Source organism: Saccostrea cucullata, unplaced genomic scaffold, assembly GCF_032062105.1.
Source record: "Saccostrea cucullata isolate Sc308-1 unplaced genomic scaffold, CSIRO_AGI_Scuc_v1 ctg6014, whole genome shotgun sequence".
NCBI classification, from domain to species: domain Eukaryota; kingdom Metazoa; phylum Mollusca; class Bivalvia; order Ostreida; family Ostreidae; genus Saccostrea; species Saccostrea cuccullata.
Window position 1 is genome coordinate 20,727 of NW_026928973.1, and position 15,823 is coordinate 36,549.

The following is a 15,823-nucleotide window of genomic DNA, read 5'->3' on the forward strand; positions in this document are numbered from 1 at the left end:
AGCCAAAGAGCAAAGTTAATGTGAATCAAACAAGTGTTGTGGCAAAAGGGTAAGCAAGAAAAAAAAATCTTGTGATATAAGTGAAGTTGTATCCTTGTCAGGTCATGAGACTCATGAAAGCAAGACATACATGCATATGAAATGCACTGTTTCAAAGTCTTGCAAAAGTGACACAAAAAAGGATTCTCGAAAATAAAGATGTCATACCTCCCCAATAGATGTGCTGAGTTTTCTTTCTATGAGAGCTGATCGCCGTGGGCACCAGTTTTCTTCCGGTTCTATAAATGTTGACTTGTCCAGTGTCACACAGTTGTCCACTGTGGTCAGTCCAAAGAACTGACAGAACTGGGCAGCCTCGTTCTGGTCATCAAAACTCAGGGTCCTCACTAAATCCTCCAAAGGTAACTGAAATAGCAAAAAAAAAACAAGAGATGTTTGTAAAACACTTATGCCCCCTCCCCCCAAATTAGAATTTTTCTAAGTCCAAAAGGGCATAACTCTTTCTAAAATGGTGCGATCCTACCCAAAACATTTCTTGACCTAGATATTCAGCTGAAAAATCTGTATACTTAAAATTTCATTTCAATATGTGCAACCTCTGCAAAAAAAAAAATGAATGGAAACAACAATTAAGTGGAATTTTTCTAAGTCCAAGGGGCATAACTCTAACAAAAAGGATGCAATGGTACCCAAAACAGAACTTGACCTAGATATTTATCTGATATATCTGTATACAAAATTTCATTACAATATGTGCAACCTCTGCAAAGAAAATGAACGGAAACTGCAAATAAGTGGAATTTTTCTAAGTCCAAGGGGCATAACTCTAACAAAAAGGATGCAATCATACCCAAAATAGAACTAGACTAAGGTATTTATCTGAAAAATCTGTATACTAAATTTCATTTCAATATGTGCCACCTCTGCAAAGAAAATGAACGGAAACTGCAAATAAGTGGAATTTTTCCGAGTCCAAGGGGCATAACTCTAAAAAAATTGGTGCGACTGTACCAAAACAGAACTTGACCTAGATATTCAACTCATAAATCTGTATACTAAATTTCATTTCAATTTGTGCAACCCCTGCGAAGAAAATTGAACGGAAACTGCAAATAAATGGAATTTTTCTAAGTCCAAGGGGCATAACTCTGTCAAAAATGGTGTGATCTTACCCAAAAAAGAACTTGACCTAGATATTTACCTGATAAACCTATATACCAAATTTCATTTCAGTATGTGCAACGGTTGTGAAGAAAATGAACGGAAACTAAATGGACCGACAGACCGACCGACCGACAGACCGACCGACAGCAGCAAAGCAATATGCCCTCCCTTCTTCGAAGGGGGGCATAAAAAAGTTGTATGAACCTCGAAAGTCTATCTTTATTTTAAGAAATATTGTATGTGTACATAAATTGGCGTATTTAAAATTCAGCGGAATCAATGGATATGGAGTAGTTGGGGTAATCATGAATTAGTACTACACATGTTCGTGCTGCATTCTATTCATAAATCATTTCTTAGCGGTATTCATTATTTACCGCATCATTGTCTGCGCCAAAGCCCTTAAAATATGAAGCCCACTATTTTAAGTACACATACAGTACTGTAATTATTTCTTAAACAGTGTTTTGTTAAGCAGTCTCTATTTCATTTTAATAACTGTGTTAGAAGTGTGCATACAATACGACTTCATGGTGAGTTCTACCATGATTATTGATGAGATCAAAGAAATGCTACAGACTTTATTCTCCAATAACTAACGAATGACATAAAAAAATTATCAGATCAGAAACACATGTCAAACCTGTACAGTTGAAATAAATATTACACTGTAGAATCTAATTATCACATATCACCGTGTCGTTTAATGCAATTTCCAAATGCCTCATGCCTTGGCTTTTATATTTCAGACATTTCTGGACCTTGTAGGTTATCCTGCAACATTCACGATAACACAGACTTTATTTCTTAAACTAACTGGTTTGCAAGCATCAAATTTTACCTGCACTCCCTTGCGATGTGCCTTCACCAGGATATATAATGCTTTCTTCCTAACTTGAGTGAAATATCTGCAATAAAGAAATTATAGTCTTTTCCAAAGAAATTTCTATGATTGTGACTAACCCTACAACACTATTTACGTTAATTTAACATACACTATTATGTTATCAATATTACATTCTTATACTATGCCAAATAAACAGGCAAATTATTCTTAGACTATTTCAGGCCCAAGAGAGCTCTTAAAACAATTGCAGGGAATGTAGTAACGGAATATGTTAGGAACTCATGGATAACGATACCAGTATTTTGAAATTGACAGGTTAGAAATACAGACATACACACCTGCAACTTTCAACCATGCAAGCTTTTCCAGTGTTCAATATACGCACTAATACTTTGGATAATAAATACTGTAGCTCTCTACAAATAGATAAACTTACCTGTGTAGAATACAGGAGCAGAGAAAAGACCCCTCCCTGACAAGACGGAAGAACCTGACATAGTTATTACTGTTGAGGGCTGCGTAAACTTTGAGGGCGTAGTTAATAAAAGTCGAGCTCCGAACTTCTGGTCTTAACTGCTGGGTCTCTCTGAAAATGTGAAACACACAATGAAAATTACAAGTAACAAAATTAAAAATAACAGCCTGTAGCCTACTTGTAAATATTTAATAAAGGTAGAACAACTTTGTAATAAAGCATGTATTGTATTTCAAAATTCACACATTTTGATCAGAATCTAGGATGGTGATAGAGTGGTGAGAATCTCTTTTAAGAGTTACTTGTATCAGCTAAGTAGTAGTTACCCCATATCATACTGTTGGTTATGTGTAGATACCAAATGGGCGTGGTCATAATGACACGAGGGAGCATAGCTCCCGAGTTGTCATTATGACCACGCCCATCGGGTATCTACACATAATCAACAGTGTGATATGGGGTAAATGACTTGTACCATAGTTTTCAAAAATCATTCATATGTAAGTCAGCTTAGGAATCGGTCGGACTGGTTCACGTGATTGAAACATTAAGTGTTTGGTTTCAAAGATGCATTTGGATTTTATGATTTTACGCTCCTTTGTGTCCTTCTGACCACGTCCATCGAAAATAGGGTAAGTGATTTGTATACAATACTTTTCAAATTTTGCCCTATACTCGGCACTCAGGGACATTGAGTAGTGAGAGATCTTCTTCCTGTCAACACCCTCTGCGACACAGGACCTTTGTTTATACTTTATAGGTCTCCATGTCCCACAATGGGATTCAACTCCTTACTTCGTGACTCTAGGGCAGGCGCTTTAACCACTGGGCCACGCAAACGACATAAAAATTAAACATATCTAGGCCCGTTTAAAAAAGTTTGATTTATGTAATTGAAAAAATAACGAGTTTGGTTTCAATCATATATGTTAATTTGATATGATTTTTTTCTCTCGTACATTACAATCGTCAAAATTACTTACTAGTACGTAAAATTTATCATGAACTTGGTTTAACTAACTTAAATTTTTGTAAACCTGATACGAACTTTGCTGTGTATAATGGTACGTTGATTGAAATGTTTGTTTGGGGTTATATGTATATTTCAATTTAATGAAAATTAGATCTTTGATCGGCTAGATCCGCAATCGAAAAGGTTATTTAAGTACATGTACAGTAGTGTACACTTGTTTTTACGTCAAGTATGTACCGTGTTTCCTTTAATTGTTGGTTATCAAAAGAACGATATATTGGAATCTGCTTAGCTAACGTCACCCTGGTCAATACACTATTTTAAAAAATGTTTAAAATTAAATCAAGCGATTTCTGAAGTTTTTTCTTCACTTTTAACTAAAGTTAAAGTATTAATGGCCGTTTTTAACTGTTATTTATTACAAAATGCTGTATACTATTGAAAATTTCTACTCCTTTTTACTCTCCTAAAGTTGGTATAAAAAGCCTGTATGGTTGTTTCATTTAAAAATCGTGCGTGATCGTTTTATTAATAGTTCTTTTGTCCCAACTCGATGGGCAGAGTTTTAGAAAAGTGTGGGTTATGTACAGAAAACCCACACTTTTAACAAAAGAGATCACACCTAACTATGGTACAAGTACATGTATGTAGCATTAACAGAAAGTACATACAGCATTCACATTAATTTTGCTCCATGAGATATCATTAATTTTGCCCTGTGAGATATCAAGTAATATTGACCTGAGAATATCGCCCTCGTTGAGGTTCATCAGCACCATATAACACCTCATCTCCGCCTCATTGACACAGAACACTTGTTTCTTCTCCAGATCTGAGTAATTCTCCTTCAGAGTCTGCAGACACTTGGTCATGTTCTCGTTGTTAATCTTGTCATCAAATGAATGCATGTCCTCCTCACAGAGTCGCTCCGCACAGAATATATGGAAACGGACACACTTCTCTAACAGTTCCACACTCTCCACGTTACAGAACTGTTGCTGAGTGATCTCCTACAATGTGTATTTATGACTGGAACTTTACTTCATACAAGTAATTCAAATGGAGAAAGAAATGTTCTTCTTTTGCTTCATATATATCTATATATATATATATATATATATATATATATATATATATATATATATATATATATCTCCCTATATTTATTATCTCCATTGTGAATTACATCACGACCATCAGAGCCCAGCAAGATTGAAGGACCCTAATAGATATATATCTTTTACTGCCTTACCTTCAGCTGTTTGCTAAATATAAAAGTAAATTGATATTTTGCATACCTTACGAATTCCTCGGGTCCTATTCCAAAGGAAATCAAACCAGTCCCCCCACTTGCCGTCTTCACCCCGGTCAGCGATCTCACTCAGTAAGTAGGTCATTGTCAAGGTCAGGGTGGGAAGGGTCCTCAATTCATACGGCAATGGTTCCTCCTGTTTAACAAAAATATCTTAAATATTTTAAATGTGTCAACTGGCAAGAAAATACACAAGAATAATGTCAATTTATCCATACATTAATTATTGAGATTGAACCAATACAAGTGTAGTGTATAGAGTACATGTAAATGCATGTTTTTATAACTATCAGCATGTTCAGAAGAAATGTAATGTAAACATGCATAGATTCTTACCAGAACGACATTACTACATGTATAAAATTTAAAGAATATACATTTATAGCATGATAGTGAGGGAGACATGAAGATTTATTCACCAATGAAAAATCATATTGCCCAAGGGGAATTTAATTTTTCATGGGTGAAGAAATCTTCATGTCTCCCGAACATTCATGCAATATTAAATTTGTTTATTATACCAAATCAAGTGCAATGTAGGAAATATAAAGAATTCCTTATATGCATATAACGAATTACGGGTATAGCAATTTTTTAGAACAGTAATTTCATAGGACCCAGTGTCTTCATTAAAACCAAGTTTTTCTGAATTACTGAATCAGACCTGATCAGCTGAGGATCTGCTGTACTCCTTCACAGCCAATGCATGGTTCACCAGGGGATTACCAGACTGAAAAAAGAGGAATTATACAACAGGACGTATGGAGAATAAGAAAATAAAAATAAAATCTTTATGTAATTATTATAATTGGGACCATATCTTTACTTTCAGAGATCAGGAACTTACAGAGATCATAAAGTAGTAAGTTTCAGCAATCAAGTGTGAAAAACTAAAATTTAACCCAGTTAAGGGGCAGTATCCCTCTGCTCCAAATTTCATGACCTTTTTTTAAAAATCCGGACATTGATTTTCAGCAACAACTATAGCATTAAATTCAAATGGAAAATAGTTTGAAGTATGAAGCGTTGCTTACATTTTCAGAAATGAATAATATGTCAAATCATGATGTGAAGAAAATTCGATATGGTAAATAGAAAGATTAATTATTTTTTATCTCACAATTAAATTATAAGTATGAGGTATATATAAAAATAATATTTACTCTCATACCTATCTAATTCCCATTAGAAAACATACTGAAGCACTGCTTATTAAATCAGAACAACAAATAGCTTTCTGTGCATGTAAAATAACATGCATCCATAAACAAGAGTTATCGTTCCATTATCTCCCTTGAAAATATTTTTTAATGAAACAAAAAATTAATTAAATGTTTATAAACAATACTGCATCTGAAATTTTTGTACAATTAAAAGAATTATACTTTAAGAGATAGAGATTTCTCAATTTACACCGTTTAAAGGAACTGAGTATAAATGTTTTAAGTAAACTATTATAAATCATTAATGAATATACTAGCAATAGAAACTAGACAATAGAAATGGCTTGAATGAGTTGACTGTAAAATGGTCCTCATGATTGAAACTTGTATACTTGGACATGACAATTCATTGAATTTCATTACAAAATGTCTGAAGAAAGTTATCTCTCTCAGGGCTCTCACACCACTCTTTGGGACTGGGGCCGGGGCCATTCAAATTGGGAAAATTATCGTCATTTTGGGAAAAGTTGGATAACACAAATTCATTAAAAAAAAATCCTCAAATTTTGCTTTTCTAGCATTTTATCATCAATGCTAACTCTGGTTTGAATAAACAGTTAAACAGAACAAACATGGGTACGTAGGCTATTTATGAAAGTACATTAGCTTTGTCATTACTATCTCTGAGTGTTGATATTTTCGGTTATATGTCTCACTGCGTGACAGTCGCTAGTCACATAGTCCCGAATTTCCTCGATCACATGGGCAACTTTGCTTACCAATACAGCGCGAGACTGAACATGCCGAAGCGCGGGTATGTTTCTAGGTGCAGCTTACTAATGTTTAAATGAAATGTCTATTTTTGAAACCTAAATGCTGGTTTTTGTCGAAACTACATAACAAGATACTCTGCACTCTTAGTTGTATACATTTTTGTAAAAACAATAACCTGGTTCCCCAAACCAGTTTACGAATGCATTTGGCGCGAACTAATAAAATAGTAATACAGTTTCACTTTCATTTGCTGTGTTTTGTTTGGGTTTTTTTTTTTTTTTGCGATTAGGTTTGATGGACTTTTATTTTTTAATTAATATTTTACTCTGGATGGAAATTGGGAAATTTACACCTTTCTTTTGGGAAAAAAGCTACTTTTTTGCATTGGGAACGGGGCCGTTGAACGGCCCCAATTTTAGAGAATCGAGAGCCCTGTCTCTTATCAGAAGAGTCACTCTCTTTTCAGAGGGATATTCCACCTTAAGGCCCATGACAACACTCACCCCTTCTGATGTCTGTAAAACCTCGTAAGGGTGAAGTCTGCGTTTCTCCTCTCTGTCGTATCTCTCCTTCTCAGGACACATATCTGTACACGTCCCTACAAATGCTCGGGCCGTAGCTAAGTCTGACTGCTTCTTAGGTCCTATTATAAAGATCTCATTATTATTTCCTTATCATTTGAGATGCTTACTCGCATCAAAATCACAATTGCTTCAAAAGTACATTGCAATGTCATTAAAAAATAATCAGCTAAGAAAATCTGGTTTTCATTTCGTTGAAAAATTAAATGAATGAAATAAGGCAAAATAAGATACATCCTCACCAAGCCGATTGACTTTGTCACGTAAATTAAGAATCTGAAGCTTGTCCGAGTTGCTTCTGGCAACAGAATTTCTCAGACTGATGACAGCTCCTGCAGAAAATAAGTCTCTGAGGTTATGATTTGCGTATTTTCTAGACAAATTCATGTGATGCATACGTGGAACACTATGAATCTGAATGTCAATATATTAGAACAACAAAATCAATTTCAATGATATTTGCTCAAACTTAACATAAAAATAATAGATATAAACAGATATTCTCTTTCTCTTTTTTTTTTTTTTTATAAAAGTTATAATTATTGTCTTTAATTCAGAAAAAAAACAGGGATTATAAAACCAACAGTCTCTGAGGAAACTTAATACTATAGTATGGATGACAAAAATATTTATTTAAATCCTTGTCTTATATGCCACAAAGCTTCCTTACAATGTAGTGTGAAGTTATAAGTACCTTTGTCTATTTTGGTTGGTATTGCTGGAGATGAACTTGATCCACTCGGAACAGGACTGGCGTGTCTACTGGCTCGCTCAGTAGACTGTGACTGCTGACCTCTGACCTCCTCAGAACGAGGCAGGATCTGTTGTTTCTGACCAATGATATCACTGGTACCAGACATACTGGCCAGTTCTTCATCCACTTCATTCCTCCTCCACTTAAATTGGCTAGCTCCAGCCTTACCTACACAAAAAAATATTGGTATGTTGTAAACAGTTATCACTAGTATTGTACGTTGCTAACATTAGTTTTATTATACTGTTATTAACGGTTATTTATTATATTGTTATTCTTTATTTAAATAAATATATTCGATTTCTTTTTCATTATGACTAAGACAACTGGTACATGTACAAATAAACTGAGCTGTAGGACTAAGCATTTTCTATTGACAATCCTTATTACATGGAATATGTTTTGTTGAAATCAGAACTGTGATTATCTCCCTTGACAACTTTTAATCCTGATGACCCTGACCTTGAGCTTGTCTCTTGACGGGACCTTGGGGGTCACTTGTGTCCTCCGTTGAGGATTTTCGCCCTAGCCCCTTTGCTGCGGGAGAAAATGAACTCCAGAATATCTCCATCCTCTTCTCCCCCTTCATTATGACTGCCCCCTTTCTCTTGGCCTCTAAAGCAGCTTCCTTTAAATATAGAAAAAGTTAAAATACAGAAAAAGTTAATTTCCAATATATATACAAAACAAACTTAATACAATATGTATGAAGGTACATTTTTTTTCATGTTAAATTTACATTATGTAAATGGTCACATACATGTACATGTATTTTTCAAAGAAATTTTTGCCGGTGCACTTATACTTTTATTGATGGATTGCCACTTTGTCTTAAATGTACTTTGCAATCGAGTCTTAAAGTACATTTAAGAGTTAAAGGGAAGAAATTATTCTACATAATTTTTGACCATAAGATTTAAAAAAAAAATTGGGATTTCATTGAATTATGACCAAATGGAAGAAAAACAAGAGGCCCAGGGGCCACATCGCTCACCTGAGCAAATCGGCTAGGAAAAAGCACAAATCAGAAAGGGGGGTGTTGAATTTAATAGTACTTGGGAATGCTTTCATATTAATACAGCATATGACTTTGCTGTTCTTGATAAAAAGATATTTTTAAAAACATTTTCTTCCTATATATAACTTCATAAAAATTTGAATTTGATTCCCCATTGTTTCCCACCCTACCCCAAAGGGCCATGATTTGAATAAATTTAAATCAGGATTTGAACAATAATAATTCTACACTACCCGTAAATGCTTCCATATTTAGTATCACTAATCATGGCTTTGCTTTTCTTGAGAAGAAGATTTTTAAAAATATATTTAATGTAAAACTTGGATCCCCCATTGTAACCCCACCCTACCCCTGGGGGTCATAATTTGAACAAACTAGAATCAACACTACCTGAGAATGATTCCATATAAATATCACTAATCATGGCTTTGAAGTACTTGAAAAGACAATCTTAAAAGATTTCCCTATCAAGTCCTATGTAAAACTTTGATCAGCCATTTTGGCCCCATCCTACCCCAGGGGGTCTTAATTTGAACAAACTTGAATGTACACTACCTGAGGATTATTCCACATGACTTTCTTCTTTCCTGGCCCAGTGGTTCTGGAGAAGAAGATTTTTAAAGATTTTCCCTTTATACTCCTATGTAAAACTTTGGTCGGCCATTGTGGCCCCACCCTACCCCCGGGGGTCATGATTTGGACAAACTTGAATCTACACTACCAGAGGATGCTTCCACATGAGTTTCATCTTTCCTGGCCCAGTGGTTCTTGAGAAGAAGATTTTTAAAGATTATCCCTGTATACTCCTATGTAAAACTTTGGTCGGCCATTGTGATCCCACCCTACCCCCGGGGGTCATGATTTGAACAAACTTGAATCTACACTACCTGAGGATGCTTCCACATGAGTTTCATCTTTCCTGGCCCAGTGGTTCTTGGGAAGAAGATTTTTTAAAAGATTTTCCCTATATACTCCTATGTAAAAATTTGGTCGGCCATGGTGGCCCCACCCTACCCCTGGGGGTCATGATTTGAACAAATTTGAATCTACACTACCAGAGGATGCTTCCACATGAGTTTCATCTTTCCTGGCCCAGTGGTTCTTGAGAAGAAGATTTTTTTAAAGATTTCCCTATATACTCCAATGTAAAACTTTGGTCGGCCATTGTGACCCCACCCTACCCCCGGGGGTCATGATTTGAACAAACTTGAATCTACACTACCTGAGGATGCTTCCACATGAGTTTCATCTTTCCTGGCCCCGGGATCATGAAGCATCTTAAGCTTAAGTCAAAAAATGCCTTAGATGCTGAATATTTTTAGAGGTCAAGCAGCCCAAAATGAAAATGCCTTCTGATTTTGTATCATCAGTCTGCTGTTGTATGCAAATTATGAGTTTCCTTTAACAAGTTTTAAAGATTTTATAGATAACTGAAATTTTGACTTAAGTCTAAGTCGGTTTCATGATCCCGGGGCCAGGCCTAGTGGTTCTTGAGAAGAAGATTTTTTTAAAATGCCATTAATTTTTCACTAATTCATCATTATCTCCCCTTGGAAGAGGGCGTGGCCCTTCATTTGAACAAACTTGAATCCTCTTTACCTAAGGATACTTTGTGGCAAGTTTGGCTGAAATTGGCCCAGTGGTTCTTGAGAAGAAGATGAAAATGTGAAAAGTTTACGACGACACTAACGATGACAGACGACGGACAAATTTTGATCAGAAAAGCTCACTTGAGCCTTCAGCTCAGGTGAGCTAAAAACATGAGTTTTACAGTATGTAAATCTTCCTAATTACAATAGGATATCTAGAATCTTTCCATATCTTTAAGATTTTTTTCTTGGTTCCATTGAGTATGAGATAATAAGGTTTGTCTGTATAATAAAATATTTTTCTTTAATAATACAGATCCTTAAATTTCTTTAAAACTTTAAACATAAAACTTTACATCAGCGTAATATTAGGCTCATATCTCACATGAGTTTTAAAATGAATGGTGGCCATTCCTTTGTCTGGCTTGGGTATAACACGGGTGACTTCCCCAAACTTAGTGAAATGTTGTCGCAGTTTCTGGCCACTGTTGAAGCGAGGAGGGACGTTCTTACAGATCAGACCTACTCTGTCCTCAACACTGGACAGTCTTCTGGTGGATAAAGCTCTTTTGGTTTGAGTTTCCTCCTCTAAAAATAGGACAAGATTTAGATAAGCAGTGTTTTCACTTTATTTCAGAGTAAAAGGTTAGAAATAAGTTGTAACAGGCTTTGGGCTGAGGTTTATGAACAAAATTTCTGTGGACCTTACAACAAATTTTTATTTCAAAGCGGCATTTTTGTCAGTTGAAGAGGTCAATTTTGCCGATAGTCAGTTCTTAGGGAAAACACTGGATAATAGGATTTGGACTTGGTGGTATCTAAAGTGATGTGCAATGGAAATTCTGGAACAGATTGACAAAACTGATTCACAGGAATATATTTGAAAAAATTCAAAATATTCCAAATATCAGCTAAAGAAATCAGCTAAAAAATGACAGGTATAATATAAGGTTTTTCCCACAATGAATAATAAATATGCAATGTCAACATGGTCAATAAATATAATTTCTTTGTGTGATATACTGTAAATTTAAGTACTTTTTTTCCGCATGGTATTAATTTACGCTATGTACACGGTCACAAATTTTCCACGGAAATTTGTCCAAGCGTTCTTAATATAAATATTAGGCATATAGTGACAGTCTAGGAAATCCGCGTAATTTTCTACCCGCGGAATAAACAAAAATTGAAAATCCACGGAATTGTGACCCCGTGGAAAAAAGTACGTCTACAGTATTTATAAGCATTTGGCTCAGGTCAGCAAAAATATATGTTAGAGCTCTAACAAAGGGGAAACGAAAATAATTACACAATATGTTGTTATTCAAGCTGGGCTACTTCAAAAATGAACACTGGTCCAAAATCATGAAGCAGTCTAAGACTTCATTAAAAAATTAAGTCACTGACAAAAATAAATATATTAATTTTAAATTAAGCACTTAGAAATTAGGGGGGAAACGGTTCACCACGGTATCGATTCACCGTGGTATTTTTTCTCAGTTCGATACACGGTACAAAATCTCTATTTTCGGTTCAGTTCAGGATCGTCATACAGTCAGGTTCCGCATAAGGCATAAAGATGCTCCTCCGTATAATTAGTTCAAAAATGTAAATTTTGTGGACTTAAAGTTTGTAAAATAGTTTTTAATCAGTTAATTTGATTTTTTCTATTCATTTTGCACATAAATTATTTGACTAGATCAAGTAAAAGGAAGCATAAAACAACAGTTGCATTCGTTTCCTTCTATCAATATGTGTTGTATCGAAAATAACAGAACCGAGACCAAATTTTATGATATGTATCGAACTGTAAAAGAGGCGAATCGTTTCACCCCTATTAAGAATTTAAGTATCATTAACAACATAAAATGAAAACTATTTTTGATCAAATTTCATCACTACTTGTTTCATCACTAGGTCTACCTGTTTCATCATGAGATCTAGCTGTTTCATCACTAGATCTACCTGTTTCATCACAAAATCTACCTGTTTCATCACTAGATCTAATTGTTTCATCACGAGATCTACCTGTTTCATCACTAGATTTACTAGTTTCATCACTAAATTTACCTGTTTCATCACTAGATTTGCCTGTTTCATCATGAGATTGACTTGTTTCATAACTAGATTTATCTGTTTCATCACTAGATTTACCTGTTTCATCACTAGATTTACCTGTTTCATCACTAGACCTCCTCTTCATTTTTCTCCCCTCCTCTCCAATGGAACCCCTCCTCCAGGTCATCTGTTGTGTACCAGCTATTGCCTTACCAAAAAGAGCTTGGGCACCACCTGCTAAAGATTAATAAGAATTACAAATTCACAACTAAAATCTAATTTTAATGAAAATTAATTCACTAAAGAATAGAAATATTCATCATTTAAAGATTAAATAATAAACAATGATTGGAAATATATTTTTTTTAAAAATTTATTTAAATTTTTTTTTTTTGAAAATGGTGCTTAATAAAACTTAATACATTCAAAATTATGTCAAAGATATGGTTCAATCATGATAATTTAGCAGCAGAATTTAGCAATTCCATCAAGTTTTCACAGATTCAGAAAAATGTACTGTCGAGTCTAGTCATACGAAAGCCTTGGTATATAATCAAAGTAAATTTTTAAGAAATAAATAACAAGTTTATAAACTTCAATGGGAATTGAAGTTTATAAACTTGTTATTTATTACTTATATATACATTTGAGACTGACAATTGAATATTTTCGAATTTAAATTACTGCACTAACCGTCCGTCGTTTGAAAAATGACGCAAGGTGTAAATCGGCTTGCATGGCGGTTACGCTTCGAATTCATTAGGCTAAGGAATCTATTTCGAAGGGAATATTTTGTGAAAGGCTACTTGTGATCAGTAATAGTGAACAGATTGTTGTCTGGGAATATTTTATTCGTGAAAAATGATAATCGATGCTGAAAAGACACAAGAAACACGTCCGAAGTTTGATGAAAAAAGTTGGAGGAATTTCGGTCGCTGGAAAGGGATGGATGGATCCGATGGATTGAGACACTTGTACGAGCCAGTTAATTTGCAAATTGATCAAAAACATTCCACGGTTTCAGTAACTAAAGGCATACTTATCGTATCGTAAAACACTGATAAACACGGAGACACTGGCGACAGCTTTACATTGAACTACGAAAACACCGAGGTGTTTGGCAGCTGTTCATGGCATGATTGCAAAGATATTTTCCAACAGATTTACACATTTATCGTGAGTAAAATTTAAAGATAAAATAAAAGTTTATCCTGAAAATTTAACCAAAGGTCTATCCAAAAAATAAGGATGAACATTAGAGACTGTGCAGCTGACAAAAGTGAAGAAAAATGTAAACAAACGCTAGGCTCCTACTAAAGTTTTCTCTATGTACACAGGTTGAATCGATAGACCCAAAACCGTATGAAATACTTATTTACATTTAAAATAAAATAGCTATCATTTTACTTGCTTATTTTATTCATTTTTATACATGAAAAGCAAGTATAGCAGGTCATTTTATAATTTATGTACCGGTAGATATTATTGCGCCGTGTGATTAGGTCACGTATTGACCTCTGACCTCTGACAAACTTCATACAGAATTGAAGATATTTTCTCTCTGTATGTTTATATAATGGAGAGATACCACAAATGTATATATACAACATTAAAGGATAGATATTCCAGAAATAGTATGTACCTTAAACCAATCCTAGAGAGACATTAAAACCAAGCCATTCTAAAACATTTTGTATGCTCTGCTAAAATACTTATATTACCTGGTTTTTGGACCACATTTGCTACTCTACTAAACAAATTCTTCTTGGATTTGGAGGTCACTGTTTCGACATCAACTAAAACATAACATTACGATGCAAAGTATTCCAACTGTAAATATACATTACATTACATATTAAGAATTTAGCTCAATTCTCCTCTTCACCTTTTCAGTACAATTTTTTTTAAAATTTTACATGCATAAAGAGCATTTACTTGAAATACCAGATAAAATTTGAAATAACCTCTAAATTACGATACAACTCACCATCTGTGGCAGCTGTGGACTGTATAGGCCGTGGGACTGACTCCTTAAGTATGAACACAGAAGCTGGTGGAGAAAGTTCTTTGATTTCCCCTGAAGATTTGCCACCCATTAACACAGGACCTGTATTACCCCCTTCTGAAGATCCTCCCGAACCGAAGGCGTTGCTGCTGGATTCCCCTCCCCCTACAAAGGAAGAGGTGGGGGCGGGCTTACCAAACAATTGCTGGGATTCCCCATGGGGCTTTTGGTGAAATAAGGCTGAAGTTCCTGATGCACTAGCTCCAAACAGATGGCCTGTTTGACTGGTTTGTGCAGTAGATTTGAAGAGGGCACCTCCTTGTGAAACAGAGTCAGCTTTCTGAGTGGATGTTCCAAATAATCCACTTTTTGTGGTGGGTGATCCACCAAATGCTACACTTTGATTGGAAGATGTTCCACCAAAAGGTGTACTTCCTGATCCAAATACCCCACTTCCTGTTGATAATTTTCCTGCATTACTGGCTGTGGATTTTGATCCTTGAAATGCAGAACTTGGATTGGATGATCCAGCATTTCCTGTGCTCTGTGATGGAAAAGCTGCAGTCAGACCAAAAAGTCCAGGTTTGGGATCTGAAGTAGTCCCTGTGGTTGAAATTGGCTGATTTCCATTTCCTTTTGTACTTGATGCTCCAAATGTAGATGCAGGTCCAAATAATGAACCTACACATAGACAAAGTTTCTTAATTTTATCACACCTCTTTTTTTAAATTTAAACTACATTATATGTAATTAGTTATCAATGAACATGATGAAATTTGCCATGATGTTTTTTAAAAATTCTTCTAACATCAAACTATAGGTTAATTACCTTTCAGTTTATAATAGATGATCATTCTTTTTATCATTGACAAAACAAAGAATGACAGAGCTTGCAGAATGTGTTTAACTTGATCTTCTTACCCGTTGTTTGTCCAAAACCTCCAGCTGTTCCAAATCCTGGTAAGGTGCTACTTGATGTGTTTGTCCCAAAGTTACTTCCAGCTTGCATTGTTGCACCGAAGCCAGCAGTCTTTCCAAAAGCCGACATAGAGGAGCCAGATGCACTTGTTGACCCCTCAGATCCAGATCCAAACCCCCCTACAGTTTTGG

The 15,823-nt window shown here is 35.1% G+C and overlaps 1 protein-coding gene across 1 annotated transcript in view; it reads right to left on the reverse strand.

Annotated features, from left to right (window-relative positions):
* The window catches only part of LOC134279466 (germinal-center associated nuclear protein-like), a 34,279-nt gene extending 18,477 nt beyond the window's left edge, over window positions 1-15,802 (reverse strand). Inside the window, exons 1-15 of the mRNA XM_062761879.1 lie at window positions 15,635-15,802; window positions 14,696-15,394; window positions 14,430-14,504; window positions 12,826-12,942; window positions 11,036-11,238; window positions 8,506-8,671; window positions 7,984-8,211; window positions 7,532-7,621; window positions 7,212-7,351; window positions 5,436-5,501; window positions 4,758-4,907; window positions 4,201-4,469; window positions 2,448-2,597; window positions 2,006-2,072; window positions 208-405 (exon numbers count right to left, since the gene is read on the reverse strand). Coding sequence (XP_062617863.1) covers window positions 208-405; window positions 2,006-2,072; window positions 2,448-2,597; window positions 4,201-4,469; window positions 4,758-4,907; window positions 5,436-5,501; window positions 7,212-7,351; window positions 7,532-7,621; window positions 7,984-8,211; window positions 8,506-8,671; window positions 11,036-11,238; window positions 12,826-12,942; window positions 14,430-14,504; window positions 14,696-15,394; window positions 15,635-15,761 — 2,745 coding nt within the window. The 5' untranslated portion in view covers window positions 15,762-15,802. The remainder of the gene's footprint in view (window positions 1-207; window positions 406-2,005; window positions 2,073-2,447; window positions 2,598-4,200; window positions 4,470-4,757; window positions 4,908-5,435; window positions 5,502-7,211; window positions 7,352-7,531; window positions 7,622-7,983; window positions 8,212-8,505; window positions 8,672-11,035; window positions 11,239-12,825; window positions 12,943-14,429; window positions 14,505-14,695; window positions 15,395-15,634) is intronic.
* Window positions 15,803-15,823: the final 21 nt, after the last annotated feature.